The sequence below is a fragment of the Brassica napus genome, chromosome A6 (genome assembly GCF_020379485.1).
Source record: "Brassica napus cultivar Da-Ae chromosome A6, Da-Ae, whole genome shotgun sequence".
NCBI lineage: Eukaryota > Viridiplantae > Streptophyta > Magnoliopsida > Brassicales > Brassicaceae > Brassica > Brassica napus.
The window spans coordinates 13768936-13787026 of record NC_063439.1 but is presented as its reverse complement, the minus strand read 5'-3'; the positions used below and the strand labels follow the sequence as shown (position 1 = coordinate 13787026).

The following is an 18091-nucleotide window of genomic DNA, read 5'->3' as shown; positions in this document are numbered from 1 at the left end:
GGACGGATTACTCCAGTCATCGATCGATGTCGTCCGCTAAACTGACTGAATGCAATGCAGTTCGAATTCTAACTCATGAGGAATTCGCAGCTAAGCATCCTCACCCACCCTCCCCTTTCTATGATAAAATCGATCGATCGGTTGAGCCAACCATCAATCGACAGAGTGAGTCCGACGTCGATCGTCACACCCCACCTCCCATCAATCGACGGGCACCTCTGATATACCGAGTGCGGTTACCCTCAATCGATAATGATTATATCAACGCACTCAGACCACCACCTAAACCATTAGCTAGCCCACCCGAACCAAAACCCAACCCTTTAAATAGTTCACCAGAACCAGTTCAAGAAGATCAGGAAACTGAAGGGAGAAGGCTAAGGAAAGGAGAAAATTCCTAAGAACCTTAAGAGGGAAGCTAACGAGAAGGAGATGGATGGTTTCACTAAAAGAGTCATCAGAATCCCAATCGAAAAAGTTTTTGATGAAGCTTACTTCACACACCGGTTGTGCATGTTCTTCAGAGAAACAAAGGTAACTGAGGAGGACATTAGTAGAATGTTTCATCAAGTCAGAGAGAAGATGAAACATAGGATCACATTGACGAAGAAGAGTTGTCCTGGGAAGTTTGCAATACCATGCGTAGTCAAGGGTGTTGAATTTCCCCATTCAATGTGTGACACAGGAGCATCAGTTAGTATCCTCCATAGGATCATGGCAGACCAGCTTGGTTTGACCATCGAACCTTCAACAGAATCCTTCACCTTCGTGGATATTTCAGAAAAACGATCAGGAGGTATCATAAGAGATCTGGAGGTACAGATTGGTAATGCCCTTGTCCCGGTAGATTTTCATGTTCTAGACATCAAGCTTAATTGGAACTCTTCACTTCTGCTTGGAAGATCTTTCCTAGCTACAGTAGGAGCTGTATGTGACATGAACAAAAACAAATTGTGTCTGACGCTGATAGACCCCAACATCCACTACGACCCTATCCAACCTAAGTGAAAGGTTATTAATTCTGTGGATTACGGGAAAGAACTTGGCTTCATTGGCGCATGCCATTGTGGAGCAGAGTATGAATCGGAGTACGAAACAGAGTACTCAGAATCGATCGACACACCCAGTTTTCCATCGATCGATTCCAATGAGTCAACGGTGACCGATGACCGCAACAATACGTCGCTCGACGTTGCTCAGCCGGTTGACCATTTTGCTCCACCTAATCATTGTTACCCACACTTTGCCTTCCAACATCCAAGCAAGAGAGGACGTGATGATAATTCCATAGGCAGTTGGGCATACAGTGGTTTCCATGAAAGTTTTGCAGTTGACACTGTAATTACTTCACCTAACGAGGAACATACAGAGGAATACAATGAGGATTTTTGGAAGGAACATGCAATAGAAATGTCTTTGCAGGATGAAAGATTTGAAACACACACGTTCACCAACACATTTCCAACATCGATCAACGAAGTGCACTCCACATCGGTCGATACCCACCCTCGTCCAGCAAAACAACCGCTCACATTGATCGACACCCATATAGGAACATCGATCGATATTCGCGCCGCAGCAAAAATTCAGGAACAGGAGAATATTCCCTCTCCAACTAGGTTTATAGATACCTATATAAAAGGTTTTGCATCCCTAAAACCACCTCCACACATCAGAGCAGACATACAAGCAGAAAAGATGAACACTCTTCCATCTACATCAACAGGAAAATCCATGAAGAGCAATCATCTCAAGAACACAATTTCTGCAGAAATTACTCTGCCCTTGATCGATGCATCTGTATCAACATCGATCGGTACTACTCTAAACCCTAATCTTTCTATTTCTAAATTGAATGATAATGCAAACATTGATTATGGTTTTCTAACACCTGATGAATTTGGTATTTTCAGGGACCCAGATGGCAACGCACGTGCAATAGATGGAAGGATCTTACAAGTGTCCAGAGAGGACATAGCAGATATCCTTCAAGTGGCCAATGGACCTGACAACCTATTCTCACAGCAACGTGGCACTCCAGACGTCATTCAAACCGATCCAAACAACCACGTAGGAGTCGCCACAACAGAAATCAATCCAGATCTTTCATACCAACCAAAAGGTCAAGAATCGATCCACGGGACAACTGAGACATCGATCGACAGGGTAACACCAACGTCGATCGATAAGGATGACCGGACGTCGATCGACAGACGTTATGAATTTGGAAACCGCGCTTTTGACATGTACGGAGGAGCCAGAAAGTTCACTTGGGAACGAAGGGACGAGTATGGAGTCTACAGAGATGAGTGTGGACACGCACGAGGCGTAGCTGGTGAGATGATACCTGTCACAAAGGACGACATCAGGAAATTACTGGAAAGAGCATCTCTTTTTGAAGAGAGCCACATATGTTTTTCAGAACATGCTACTTCCTTCACACTCACAAGACTGGCACCAGAACTCTACACCAAAGATGAAATCATCGAGATGGTGACTGGTATTTGTGGAGCTCAGGAAAAACTGGGAGAGGAGCTCAAATCATTGGTAGAAGATACACATCAACCTTTGGATAGAGGCTACAATGAGTTTTTCAGAAGTATGGTAGAAATGAGGACAGAAATTGAGAGTTTACGTCAGCAACTTGAGAAGGAAGCCACGACCTCAGCATCGATCGATGCACCACATGCACCATCGATCGACGTCAGTCTTCCTACAGCCCAGATCCCTGCAGAACCGCAATGTTCAGCAAAACACAAGGATGAATGGGAAGTCTCATACATCAACACGAGGATAAACAATGTGTACTACCCTCTCAACAACAACGTGGACTGGCTGAGCACTAAAATCGAGCAACTACAGCAAGATCTGGACACTATTCGCAAGAAGGACCAACAACCAGCCACATCGATCGACGTGTGTACTATCAAATCGCTCGACGCAAAGATCTCAGCCATGAATGAGAGGCTGAGGACTTACGAGCACATGCATGACCGCTTCATATCACCAGTCATGATAGATTTACACAAATTGTCTAGTCAAATACTTCATGCCCAAAGGGATATTGATAACATTATTAATCAAAAATTTTTGCAGGCAAACTCATCTTCGATCGACAAGCTACGAGGGCCTTGGATCGATGGCAAGAATCCTGAGGAGTTACTTCCCTACACAGCAGCAGAGGTTGACAAGATCACATCCAAGATCTACACTGCTATAGACACCATGGAGGAACGACTTGACAAACGCTGCGATGACATCTACTTTCCGTTCGACAACAGAATCAGTGGACTAGACAGCCACGCATAATGGCTACAGAAAGAAGTCAAAGCCATTCAGAGGCAACTCGCAGCTCAATACCAGATATCAGCATCGATCGACAAGAAGCGAGCGAAATCGCTCGATGGTAAGTCGCTGAGATCGACCGACGAACACATAATCGCATCGATCGACGCCGAGTCTACACCAGCCGGCGAGCAGCTGATACACAAGATGATAGAGTCATTGTGCAAGGAACTGACAGAACTTTCAGCATAAGCCTATGACAACATAGGATGGCACCAGGTTAGCATTGACAACGTTCAGGATAGGCTACAGAACATCTCCAATGTACTTGAGAAGATGGATGACAAATGGACAAGAAATGATGAGGCTACAAGAAGTTTCATTGCATCTTGGTCCATAATGTGCAGAGATGACGTGGATGCTTGTTGGAAAACAAGCAGCTGTTTTTCCACCAAATAGCCAATCACTACCACGGTCAAGCTAAATGATTATAACCAAGCGCTGAGTGGGAGGTAACCCACTATTAGGTATTTTATTTTGGTTTTATTAGCTAGCATTTATTTACTTTCGTTTTATTTCTTTCAGATTTAGGAGACCCAAGTAGGAGGACCTGAATATCGACCACCGACGAGACGTCGACATCGCTCGACATGGAGAACCACACGACGATCGATGTAACATTTTCCCATCAATCGATATCTAATCCGGTCAGATGTATTTTCCCTACTTGTTACATTTCGTACATCCTGAACTATTCCACCTTAACTCCGGCTGAGTTACACTGGGACAGTGTAATTTAAGTCTGGGGGAAGATTTACTGATATAATTTATTTTATTCTTATATAAAAGGAATTTTAATAAATTATGCTTAGCTATTGAAAATAGAGACTATAATCTTATATTGATTTAAAACTTGAATATCTAACCAATCTTTAGCATCATTTTAGATTTACTGATTGCAGATAGCACTATAATGCTAAAGCAGATCGACTTATCAACTACACACTTGCCTTGAAACGTATGAAGTAACCAAAGCTGATTTCCAACACTAAACCTGACATAACAGCTTGTCTTGGGGCTTGGTATACATGGGATCGGATTCTTCAGACAGGTCTGGAAGGTAACGCCTTGTGTAGATTATTTATCACATTTTCTCTCTCTAAATTTCGACCCTAGAATAGTTATGAGTTTCTATTTATTTAAAAAAAATATATATTAGATCTATTGTTTACTTAGGATGAGTCTGAACAGGACTTGGTGGCTAAAACCATTAAGGCTTGATTCATAAAGACTCCAATAAAAGAGTTCGAAACGGGACTTGGAGGCGGCAATCTTCAAAGCTCGCTTTCGCAGAAGAACTCTTGGATATAGGTCAAAAATAAGTGAACAGAGCTTGGTGGCAACCACCATTAAGTTTTGATTCATGGAAGCCTGTCCAATCTTGGTCACTGATCCTGCAATGGAAGCAGACTTTGACTCAAGAGAGAAAATTAGAGAGAGAGAAACTAGGAACTAACTTTTACATGCAGCTCTAGATACCTGTCTGAAATCCTTGCATCCTATGATCGATACTCCCAAGGTAAAGCATTCACTTTATATTTATGTGATATACCTTGGATTTGACCCGTTTTCATCCATGGTATATTGGTGTTTTACTATATATATATATATATATATCTATGTTTTCTACTCTTCTAGGTATGTTTTCAGATTCAGGTGCATTTCAGAGTAAAGCTATGACTTTGGAGCATTTTGGAGCTTAATAGACATTTCACCCGAGCTGACCACGTAGAGGTCGACGAGAGGAAGAACAATCGATCGATGCGCATCAGTGCTGACGTTCGATACCAGGAGATACCTCGACAAATGAAGATTAATATTGATCGATGTACACAACTACCATCGATCGATGTCGAGACATCAGACACGCGACATTTTGGATTCAGCAGACTTAAAACCCAAGGCCAAGCTAAATTACGAAAATGCCCTGACGAGTTTTTAACTTAGTAGATTATATACTGCCTAAGTGTTTTTGACGGCAGGAGAGCTTTTTGGGTAGAGACCTTTTTGTTACAAGTTTTGGAGAGAAGATCACTTGTGATTGGAACTCCTTGTTATCATTTCTTTTCATCTATACTATGAGTTTCTATTTCTTCATTGTTATGAATTACTTGTTATGTCTGAGTAGTTCAATTATTAGATCCAGGGTTCAGATAGGTTTGTGGGATTAGCCCCAAACTATAGATCTGCCTTGTTGTGATATTCATGATAGATTTGTATTCATTGCTTGTTTTAGCCTTGCTAACTAGAACTTGATCATAGGATTGCATACTCAAGCACCCTTGTTATCCCATCCTGACATCTATCTATCATATTAGGACTGCTAGAGAGGGCTAACCGCCAATTTAGTATCTTAGTAGGGCATATCATACTCGCGCATAGGCCTGGCTAGAACCCGTCGATCGATGTCCTCAACTGACTATCGATCGACGTTGGCAAAGGTGTATCAGTCGACGTCCCAATAGGACCATCGATCGACACTCTCTCGTTGTCGACATACTAACCGTTGAGACACGAGATCTAGCCTGTTAACCAGTGAAACATGCGACAGCTGATCACTGAGTTAAGCGATTGAGCTCTAATATATCATGCATGCAACAAATAGGCATCTATAGGTATTATAATCTCAACACCTGAATAGTGACCCTGCATCTAATATCATTTCCAACCAAGTTACGTTTACTAGTTACTTCGCTTGTTACTATTGCTATTTCATTTAAACATTTACAACTCTTAGAATTAATAAACACTAGATTTAATTGTTCCCTAGCTCCTTGTTGATGTGATCTTGGCTTGCAATGGAACTGAAGAGATGGATCAGCTTGAACCAGAGCTTAAGGAAGTTGAAGAAAGAACCAGGGAGCTGCTTGAACATGAGGAAACAAATGAGAAGGACCTAGAAGTACCTATTGGTCCAATGACAAGATCAAAGCAAGCAAGATTTCGACAAGCTCTTCATCAACTACTTCACACTATCCACGGCAGTCTAGAGTGTGCTTATCCAACCACTCTGGTTGTGATTCAAGCCATCTAAGACAATCATCAAGAGAGGTGTTGTGACTTGCACTCTTTTCCTTAGTTTGGTTTTGTCCCAATGGGTTTTCCAAACAAGGTTTTTAATGAGGCTTGGACACAACACTTATACATGAGCCTCTTGATGAAACTAAGCCTAAACCAGGCCCATTTCCTACTCTAATTTCGTGCATGAAGAAACCAGGAGCTTTTTCTTATTTTCAAATTTAAATTTAGTCTTTGTTTTAATTGTTTTGTGTGTTTCCAAGAAGCTGTGCATGTACAGTCTTCTTCTCTTTATTCTCTGATCAAAACTCTCAATAAAATCATCAAACTCTTTTCTAATAAAAATTCTCTCTGAATCTCGTTTGATCAAACTTGTTCTAAGTGTATTTCGGATCCTTGATCCTTACCTTGCAAGCAAACCCTTGATAGTCCAAGAGTCATTCCGCAACTCTTAGAAGTATCACTCAATCCACTGCTTATTTCATCATCACAATCATTGGAGAACATTCAGGGACGTGATCATCTCACCTAGGATCACTTCAAGTGGTATCAGAGTAGATCTCCATCATCAGGTTGTGTTTTTCCAGATCTGCAACTTGTAGACTTTTCATATTCTGTTATCAGATCTGTTCTAAAATCTAGATCTTGTTAGAAACGTGCTTATTAGGGTCAGATCTACCTAGAAAAAGTTTTTAAATTGCTAAATAATCTGATTTGATTTTCGAAATTACAGAGAAAAGAATCAGGGTTCTTCATAAAAAAATTTCAGAAATCTGATTATTCTAGATTCAATCCTATTACTTTCTGTTATATTATGTTTCTGTGATTTCTTTTACTGGTTTTGTGTTTGGAAATTCAACAGGAACCATGGAAGAAGAAAGCAGACAGAACAATGGAATGGATCAACTACTACTTGATGCTTTGACTGCACGCATGACTACTTTGATGACTACTTTGATGGATCAGAGACTAGAAAACTTCAGAACTGAGGTTTCCCATTCAGAACGTGAGAGATCTAGGAGGAGTCCAAATCAGTCTGCTTCAGAAAGCTATTATAGTCATACCAACATATCCAATGGCACCAGGAGAAGGAGACGTAATCAGGAAGCAAGGCCACAAACCAATGATCCTCTTGGTGGTTTGAAACTGAAGATTCCTGAGTTTAAAGGTACTGCTGATCCTGAAGAGTATTTAGAGTGGGAAAAGAAGATTGAACTTGTGTTCAATTGTAGAGACTACACACAAGAGTACAAAATGAAGCTTGCTCCTACTGAGTTCAAAGAGTATGCGCTAAGTTGGTGGGATAACTTGGTTACAGCAAGAAGAAGGGCTGGAGATTTTCCTGTTGAAACCTGGAACCAGATGAAGGTGATTATGAGGAAGATATTTGTACCGAGCCATTACCACAGAGAGCTTTACTTCAAGCTCAGAACACTGTCTCAGGGAAGTAAATCAGTTGAAGAATATTATAAGGAGATGGAAACCCTTATGCTGAGAGCTGATATACAAGAAGACAGAGAAGCAACAATGGCCAGATTCATGGGTGGTCTAAACCGAGACATCATGGACAGACTTGAAGTTCATCATTATGTTGAGATGGAAGAGCTTCTGCACAAGGCAATTATGTTTGAACAGCAGTTGAAAAGAAGAAGTTACAAGTCTAGCTGTGGAACAAGCAATCCACACTACCAGAAGGACGAAAAGACCAGAGAATCCAAACCATTCTCCAAGCCTAAAGTGGAGGAACAAAGTATTAAAGGAAAGGAAGTAGCCACTGCATCCAAAACCAGAGACATACAGTGCTACAAGTGTAAAGGTTATGGACACTATGCCAGTAGCTGCTCCAACAAAAGGGTAATACTCATCAGAGAGAATGGAGAGATTGAATCAGAGGAAGAGGAACAATCTGAGTCTGAAGAAGAAAGAGTGGAGATGCCAGCTCGTGGAGAGTTACTTGTCGCAAGAAGAACACTGAATCTGCAAGCCAAGATTGTTGGAGATGAGCAAAGAGAGAATCTGTTTCATACTCGCTGTATGGTTCAAGGCAAGGTGTGCAGTTTGGTTATAGATGGAGGAAGCTGTACCAACGCTGCAAGTGAAACCATGGTTGAGAAACTTGGTCTGAAGATCATGAAAAGGCCAACAACTTACAAGTTACAGTGGCTTAATGATGAAGGAGAGCTGGAGGTGAAACACCAAGTCAAGATACCATTGTCTATTGGGAAGTATGAGGATGAGATATTGTGTGATGTCTTACCAATGGATGCTGGACACATACTGCTTGGAAGGCCTTGGCAATCCGATAGAAGAACTCTTCATGATGGGTTCACAAACAGATACTCGTTTGAGTACAAGGGAAAGAAGATTGTCTTAGTTCCTTTAACACCGCAAGAAGTCCATCTTGATCAGATAGCTTTGAAGAAGAATACAGCTTCATCAGAATCAAAGACAAAACAACCTGCCAATCTGTTGCTTCAACCAAAGGGAAGTTCTTTACCTCACTTGCTATTTGTTTTTAAAGAATGCCTAAACATAACAAAGCCAGTGCAGGATCTTCCTAGCAAAATACAGATGCTTTTGCAGGAATTCAAAGATGTTTTTTCCAGAAGAAGCTCAACAAGGATTACCACCTATCAGAGGAATAGAGCATCAAATTGATTTTATTCCAGGAGCTTCACTTCCAAACAAGCCAGCCTATAGAACCAACCCTGTGGAGACCAAGGAACTACAACAACAAGTCACTGAGCTTATGGAGAAAGGTCATATCCGTGAGAGCATGAGCCCATGTGCAGTTCCAGTCTTGCTTGTACCAAAGAAAGATGGTAGTTGGAGAATGTGTGTCGATTGCAGAGCCATCAACAATATCACTGTAAAGTATCGACACCCCATTCCTAGATTAGATGATATGCTTGATGAATTGCATGGTTCTAGCATCTTTTCTAAGGTTGATTTGAAAAGTGGGTATCACCAGATTAGAATGAAAGAGGGTGATGAGTGAAAAACCGCTTTTAAAACAAAACAAGGGTTATATGAATGGTTAGTGATGCCATTTGGGCTGACGAATGCACCTAGTACTTTCATGAGACTAATGAACCATGTTCTTAGATCATTTATAGGTCATTTTGTTGTGGTTTACTTTGATGACATTCTGATCTACAGTAAGAATTTGGATGAACATATTGAGCATCTTAGAAAGGTTCTAGAAGTACTTAGAAAAGAATCCTTGTTTGCTAATCTAAAAAAATGTACTTTTGGAGCAGATAACCTTGTCTTTTTAGGTTTTGTTGTGAGTGCAGAAGGTATTCAGGTTGATGAGGAAAAGATTAAAGCAATCAAAGAATGGCCAAGCCCAAAGACAGTTGGTGAAGTGAGAAGCTTCCATGGTCTAGCCGGTTTCTACAGAAGATTTGTCAAAGATTTTAGTACTTTGGCTGCACCACTGACTGAAGTAATCAAGAAAAACGTGGGGTTCAAGTGGGAACAAGCACAAGAAGAAGCATTCCAAGCCTTAAAAGAGAAACTCACCAATTCACCAGTTCTTTCTCTCCCTGATTTTTCTAACACATTTGAAATAGAATGTGATGCATCTGGTGTTGGTGTAGGTGCTGTGCTTATGCAGGAGAAGAAACCTATAGCTTTCTTTAGTGAAAAGCTTGGAGGGGCTACTCTGAACTATCCAACGTATGACAAAGAGCTCTATGCGCTTGTGAGGGCTTTGCAAACTTGGCAACACTATCTCTGGCCAAAGGAGTTCGTCATCCACACTGATCATGAGTCTCTCAAACATCTCAAAGGACAACAAAAACTGAACAAGAGACATGCTAGATGGATTGAATTCATAAAAACATTTCCTTATGTGATCAAGTACAAGAAAGGTAAGGAAAATATAGTTGCTGATGCACTATTTCGAAGGTATGTTCTCTTAAACACTCTTGAAACCAAACTACTTGGATTTGAACATATCAAAACTTTATATGCCACTGATTCTGATTTTAAGTATATATATGCTTCTTGTGAGAAGTTTGGTCGTGGTAAATACTTCAAGAGTGATGGTTTTCTCTTCTTTGAAAATAGACTATGTGTGCCTAACTCCTCTTTGAGAGATTTGTTTGTCAAGGAAGCTCATGCAGGTGGACTTGGAGGACACTTTGGCGTGGCTAAAACACTGAATGTAATGCAAGAGCACTTCTATTGGCCACATATGAGGAGAGATGTAGAAAAATCTTGCGAAAGGTGTGTCACTTGCAAACAGGCTAAGTCCAAAGTCCAGAACCACGGTCTGTATACTCCTTTACCCATTCCTTTGCATCCATGGCATGACATTTCAATGGATTTTGTTGTTGGGTTACCTAGAACTAAAACTGGAAGAGATTCTATGTTTGTAGTCATTGATAGGTTCTCTAAAATGGCTCACTTTATTCCATGTCATAAGACTGATGATGCTGTGAATGTTGTTAATCTGTTCTTTAAGGAAATTGTTAGACTTCAAGGAATGCCTAGGACAATTGTTGTTGATAGAGACACTAAGTTTCTTAGCTTCTTTTGGAAAACCTTGTGGTCTAAATAAGGAACTAAACTGTGTTTCTCTACTACCTGTCATCCACAGTCTGATGGACAAACTGAAGTTGTCAATAGAACATTGTCTACCTTGTTGTGTGCATTGATTAAAAAGAACCTTAGAACTTGGGAAGAATGTTTGCCACATGTAGAATTTGCTTATAATCATGCTAAGCATTCTGCAACTAAGTTCTCTCCATTTGAAATTGTCTATGGTTTCAATCCTTTATCACCTTTGGATCTAATGCCTTTACCTTTGAGTGAAAGAGTTAGCTTGGATGGACAAAAGAAAGCTGAACTTGTTAAGCAGATACATGAGAAGGCACAATATAGAAAACAAGACCAAGTTGTATGCTAAGTATGCTAACAAAGGAAGAAAGGACATGATCTTTGAAGAAGGAGACTTAGTTTGGATACACCTGAGGAAGGACAGATTTCCTAATGAAAGAAAATCTAAACTTATGCCTAGATTGGATGGTCCTTTCAAAGTCATCAGGAAGATCAACAACAATGCCTATCAACTGGATCTCCAAGGTAAGTATAACGTTAGTTCAAGCTTCAATGTTACTGATTTAGTTCCTTATTGTGCAGAAGAAACGGATTTGAGGTCAAATCCTTCTCAAGTGGGAGAGGATGATGTGATCTTGGCTAGCAATGGAACTGAAGAGATGGATCAGCTTGAACCAGAGCTTAAGGAAGTTGAAAAAAGAACCAGGGAGCTGCTTGAACCTGAGGAAACAAATGAGAAGGACCTAGAAGTACCTATTGGTCCAATGACAAGATCAAATCAAGCAAGATTTCGACAAGCTCTTCATCAACTACTTCACACTATCCAGGGCAGTCTAGAGTGTGCTTATCCAACCACTCTGGTTGTGACCATCTAAGACAATCATCAAGAGAGGTGTTGTGACTTGCACTCTTTTCCTTAGTTTGGTTTTGTCCCAATGGATTTTCCAAACAAGGTTTTTAATGAGGCTTGGACACAACACTTATACATGAGCCTCTTGATGAAACTAAGCCTAAACCAGGCCATTTCCTACTCTAATTTCGTGCATGAAGAAACCAGGAGCCTTTTCTTAGTTTCAAATTTAAACTTAGTCTTTGTTTTAATTGTTTTGTGTGTTTCCAAGAAGCTGTGCATGTACAGTCTTCTTCTTTTTATATTCTGATCAAAACTCTCAATAAAATCATCAAACTCTTTTCTAATAAAAATTCTCTCTGAATCTTGTTTGATCAAGCTTGTTCTAAGTGTATTTCGGATCCTTGATCCTTACCTTGCAAGCAAACCCTTGATAGTCCAAGAGTCATTCCGCAACTCTTAGAAGTATCACTCAATCCACTGCTTATTTCATCATCACAATCATTGGAGAAAATTCAGGGACGTGATCATCTCACCTAGGATCACTTCACTTGTGGATTCGATCCCTAAGTACTACATCTGAACCTCTTTTGATGAGAGTAACACTCCTTAGGGTAATTTGAGTGGTATCATTATGCTAAGAAATGAAGTCAGTAGAGAGGATGTCAGACGTGAATTGATGAGTTGTGTTATGTTAGAAATGGTTGCTAAGCTAGGATATTGCATAGTGTGCTTCTGTGATTAGGACTTTTTAAATGTGGTTGCAAAGTTGTTGAGGAAAAGATTTCTATGGTTTAAAATCTTAAGTCCCTAATATTTTCAAACCTCTTTCAGAGAGACTGCCTGTATGTTTTGCTTGAGGACAAGCAAAAAGGTAAGTCTAGGGGAGTTGATATACCTTGGATTTGACATGTTTTCATCCATGGTATATAAGTGTTTTACTATATGTATATATATCTATGTTTTCTACTCTTCTAGGTATGTTTTCAGGTTCAGATGCATTTCGGAGTAAAGCTATGACTTTGGAGCATTTTGGAGCTTAAAGGACATTTCACCCGAGCTGACCATGTAGAGGTCGACGAGAGGAAGAACAATCGATCAATGTGCATCCAGTGCTGTCGATCGACACCAAGAGATGCCTAGACAGATGAAGATTAATATCGATCGATGTACACAAGTACCATCGATCGATGTCGAGACATTGGACACGCGACATTTTGGATCCAGCGGACTTAAAACCCAAGGCCAAGCCAAATTACGAAAACGCCCTGGCAAGTTTTTAACCTAGTAGATTATATACTGCCTAAGTGTTTTGACGGCAGAAGAGCTTTTTGGTTACAGTTTTACTTTGAGAGAGAAGAGAGAGTTTGGGAGAGAAGATCACTTGTGATTGGAACTTCTTGTTTCCATTTCTTTTCATCTATACTATGTATTTCTATTTCTTCATTGTTATGAATTGCTTTGCTATGTCTGAGTAGTTCAATTATTAGATCCAGGGTTCAGATAGGTTTGTGGGATTAGCCCCAAACTATAGATCTGCCTTGTTGTGATATTCATGATAGATTTGTATTCATTGCTTGTTTTAGCCTTGCTAACTAGAACTTGATCATAGGATTGCATACTCAAGCACCCTTGTTATCCCATTATGACATCTATCTATCATATTAGGACTGCTAGAGAGGGCTAACCGCCAATTTAGTATCTTAATAGGGCATATCATACTCGCGCATAGGCCTGGCTAGAACCCGTCGATCGATATCCTCAACTGACTATAGGTCGACGTAGGCAAAAGTGTATCGGTCGACGTCCCAATAGGACCATCGATCGACACTCTTTCGTTGTCAACATACTAACCGTTGAGACACGAGATCTAGCTTGTTAACCAGTGAAACATGCGACAGCTGATCACTGAGTTAAGCGATTGAGCTCTAACATATCATGCATACAACAAATATGCATCTATAGGTATTATAATCTCCAACACCTGAATAGTGGCCCTGCATCTAATATCATTTCCAACCAAGTTACATTTACTATTTACTTCGCTTGTTACTATTGCTATTTCATTTAAACATTTACAACTCTTAGAATTAATAAACACTAGATTTAATTGTTCTCTAGCTCCTTGTGGATTCGATCCCTAAGTAATACATCTGAACCTCTTTTGATGAGAGTAACACTCCTTAGGGCAATTTGAGTGGTATCACTTTATAATAAAAAAATACTTTTTATAATCTAAGACTAACTAAATACAGTTTGGTTTGAATCAGGTTAATCATAGGGTGTTAAATTAATACTTGACTTTCTATTTCTAAAGTTTATGTGTTATATATACAAATCGACTTTGATCGAAGAAAAAATAGACAAATTGACTTTCATTAAACTGGAACGTAATCTTTTAATTTGAAATGTGACTTTTTATTTCACAAGTATTAAATTTGTTATTTATTAAGTTCTTTATTAATGCATACATACTTTTTAAAATTCCAATGAATTAAAATAAGTAAGTTAACTGAAAGCCAAAAATTATTCAAAAAACTATTTCTGTCAAAGTGATAAATATTCTCAAACAATTAACAAAAAAATAGTCAAACCTGCAAAGAGTCACTAATTAGTAGTTTTATAATGTACGGAAAAAACTTAAACAAACTAACAAACGTTTAGTCAAAATATCTAGAGAATTTATTACTTTGATTTATGGTAGAAGGCTGAATAACCATATTGCATTACTATGGTAAGAAAATTAAGCAAAAGATAATAATTAGAGAATAAGACAAGGATAGCACCAAACCAAGTTTTTGTTCCCAAAGTAGCACTCAAGGCTCAAAGTCACAAAAATAGGTTTCATTAAAGAGTAAATATACACTTATAACCCTTGGGTTAATTAATCTAAACCCTAAGGTTTAGAGTTAAGGGATGGAGTTTTGGAATTAGGGTTTAAAATTTTATAAAAAATAAATACTAAAATAAAAAAATAAAAATTTTAAAAACAGTTTCAAAAAGTATTTTTAAATTATAAAAAGAAAATTTGAAAAAAAAAAAAATTAAAAAAAAATTTAGAAAAAAAAATTTCGATGAAAACATTTAATCTGAAACTATAAAAAAAAATTCTTTTTTTACCATTTTTTTATTTTTATTTTATTTATTTTTATTTATTTTTGTTTGTTTATTTCATTTTAAACCAAGAGTATTAAGGATATTTTACCATTTAATGAATGTCATTTTTGTGACTTTCTCCTTCTAATGCCATTTTTGAGACATAAACTTTAAAATGTGCTATTATTGACAATTGCCCTAATAATTATGATAGAGAATTCAAAACAGATATACTATAAATATATATCTGAGTAACTAAGTCAAGATTTCATATGTATCTTTTCATCTAACAATATATAATTGGGACTAAAGTGTAAGTTTGATAAAGCATTTTCTATAAGCTATTAAGATACACATGCAAATTTTATAATAAACCTAATCACTAATTATAATAGTTCGTACTCATATTTATTTTTATACTGTATCACCATCAATCATAAAATATATCTATCTTTGTCATAATATGCTTTTTTGAAATTATATTTTATTAATTTACATTAAATAATACATATTCCCATTTTTATATTTTCTAAGTTCTCTAAATAGTAAAAATTGTAATCATAAAAAGCTTGTAATTATATGTTTTTAGAACTGTGATTTTCCATTTCTATCGTATTACAAAATTTAAGATTGCATTTATTATGTTGTTTTGTTTATATTAGCTCTCGCAATTTTTTAAAATAATGATTATATTTATTTTTTACTCTCTTGAAGTATCAATTTCTGAATACATCAGAAGTTTACAAAAACATTAACTAATAATTATTAAAAAAAGACATTATTGACTTCAATTTAGCTTATGCAATTTTGAATCTCTTTGACTTTCCAGTTTACATAAAAAAAATATTTCTTGTTTATTTTGAATAAATATTGGGAGTTCTTATTCTTAAATTTGTAATTGTATATAGTAAATTTGTTCAGTCAGTTTTTTGCAACTGAGTGATGCTACTCAAAGTATTATTTTGGAATTTACAGGAAATGATGTCAAAAGATATGGCTAAAATAAATCGAGATATGCTAATGCTAACGGATGACCACACTCCTAAAGTTGGAGCTAGCTTGAGCCAATCTAAACGAAGGAAGATTTCAATTGTTGGCATTAAACCCAGCATAACTGACCTGAATGCGAAACTTTGCTATGATTCCGATAAGGAAGAAAAAGGAGAAGTTACAAATATATTTCAGAATCTTGCAGGTTTAAAATCTCATGATGGATGCTATGTTCATCATAAGCTTTTTTACGAGCTTGAGGTCGAGATCTTTGCTCGTCTTCCATGCTTCGAATACTGGAAACTGCAGTTTCTTAACAAATTTTTTTTGCAGTTGTTAAAAAGTGGTGAAATTTTCAGGGTGAGACAAGAAAAGGGACTTGTGAAACCCTACGAGATTTTGCATTCAGGGGCTGGATCAAATTGGGAAATGTTTGATAAGGATTTTAAAACCTTTCAGAGACTTCCTAAAGTTCCTTCTTCCGACTATTGCTTTTTCCACAGCGATAAGGAAACAATATGTGTGGGTACTCAACTAATTGTCATTGGAAGAGAAATAGAGGGAATTGTGGTGTTTCGCTACGAGCTAGAGAATCATAAGTGGTTCAAAGGTCCTTCAATGATCACACCGAGGGTCATGTACGGTTCTGCTAGCCATAGAAAAACCGCATTCTTTGCAGGAGGCATTCAAATGGATGACAATGGAAACCCTATTGTTGTGCGAACTGTAGAAAAGTATAATGCTGATGCAAAAAGTTGGACTATGATTAATGGAATGCATAAAGCAAGGAAGTTCAGCTCAGGATGTTTCTTGCGTGGAAAATTTTATGTCCTCGGTGGCCGAGATGAGAATGATAAACACCTCACTTGTGGAGAAAGTTATAATGAGACCACAAATTCTTGGGAGTTGATACCTGACATGTTAAAAGACATGACATTCATTACGCTTTCCCAATCTCCGCCTCTTATAGCTGTGGTTGATGACAATCTATACATGTTGGAGATATCTTTGAACGAGCTTCGCGTATATGATATAAACACAAATATTTGGAAGAAACTTGGTGTTTTCCCTGTGAGAGCAAACACTACCTTTGGTTGGGGGACTTCGTTTAAATCGATGGGAGATAGACTTCTGGTTGTTGGCTCTTCTCACTCTTGGCATAGAAAAGGAATAGTCTACTCATGCCGTCCTTCTCTAGACGTGGAAGAACAGCACTAGGAAGAATTAAAATATTGGTGCAGTGGTGCTAAGCTCTCACAGTTTATTCATAACTGATGTCTGATGTTTGCTTAAAGTTGTTTCCGAGGCAAACTTATTTTGTATTTGTGCTTACAATATAATTTTGTGGCTATGACGCCCGAAACAATTCAAATTGTGGTTTTATGTTGTTTTTGTTTTCTGAATTTTTGTTTTGCATTTGGGATACAAATGTTGTTGTTTTTCGTTTATTTTAAGTTCTTATGTTTGTGCAAAAAAACAAAGATTAATGTTGTTTATGTAATGATTATTGAATTTTATTGTTTTGTTTTTCCCCTCTTTAGCCATTAATGTCACCTAATCATGTTCATTTAAAATCTCTATCATGTTTCAGTTTGTTTTTCCAAAAATATAGGTTTACAAAATTATATACCACACTGAAATCATAACTAATTTTTACTTGCTTGGTTTGGATAACTAGAATTTTCAGGTTATTTGGTTTTAACCATAAACAATGGTTGTATTTGTTTTAAATAAAATTGCCTATTTCAGTTTACATGGTTAGATGATGAATTTACTAAAAACATAGAATGTACTAATTTAATTTTGGTAAAAAAAATTATTATATTTTATGTGAACCCAAATTGTATTATTTTACACAGAGGAGTTGCAAAATAATGGAGTTATAAATAATTAAAAATAAGAAAGCAACAATTATGACAAATGTGCTTAATTTTCTATAAATAATGATAAGAAAAATGTTATTATTTTTATAATATTATTCATCAGTTTGATATTATAGGTTTGATTCCCGTCACTAGTTACTAGATAATCCTAATTTGAAAATCCATGATCAACGATTTGACTTCACTATATTTTTTTTCTTTGAAGCCGATTTAAGAAACAATTCGAAGCTATAGGGGCATCATCTTTTTCTTCGTAGAAGTGTACATTGTGAGCTACTTAAAAGGGTATCGGAGAAGCTGCAAAATATCTATTGCTTTATAATAAAAAAATACTTTTTTTATA

At 37.6% G+C, this 18091-nt stretch overlaps 1 protein-coding gene across 1 annotated transcript; it reads left to right on the top strand.

Moving 5' to 3' along the window:
- Positions 1–15889: 15889 nt before the first annotated feature.
- Positions 15890–17083, top strand: LOC125609948 (F-box/kelch-repeat protein At3g27150-like). The gene has a single exon (XM_048781575.1). It carries the CDS (start codon positions 15890–15892, stop codon positions 17081–17083), a length of 1194 nt encoding a protein of 397 aa, XP_048637532.1.
- Positions 17084–18091: the final 1008 nt, after the last annotated feature.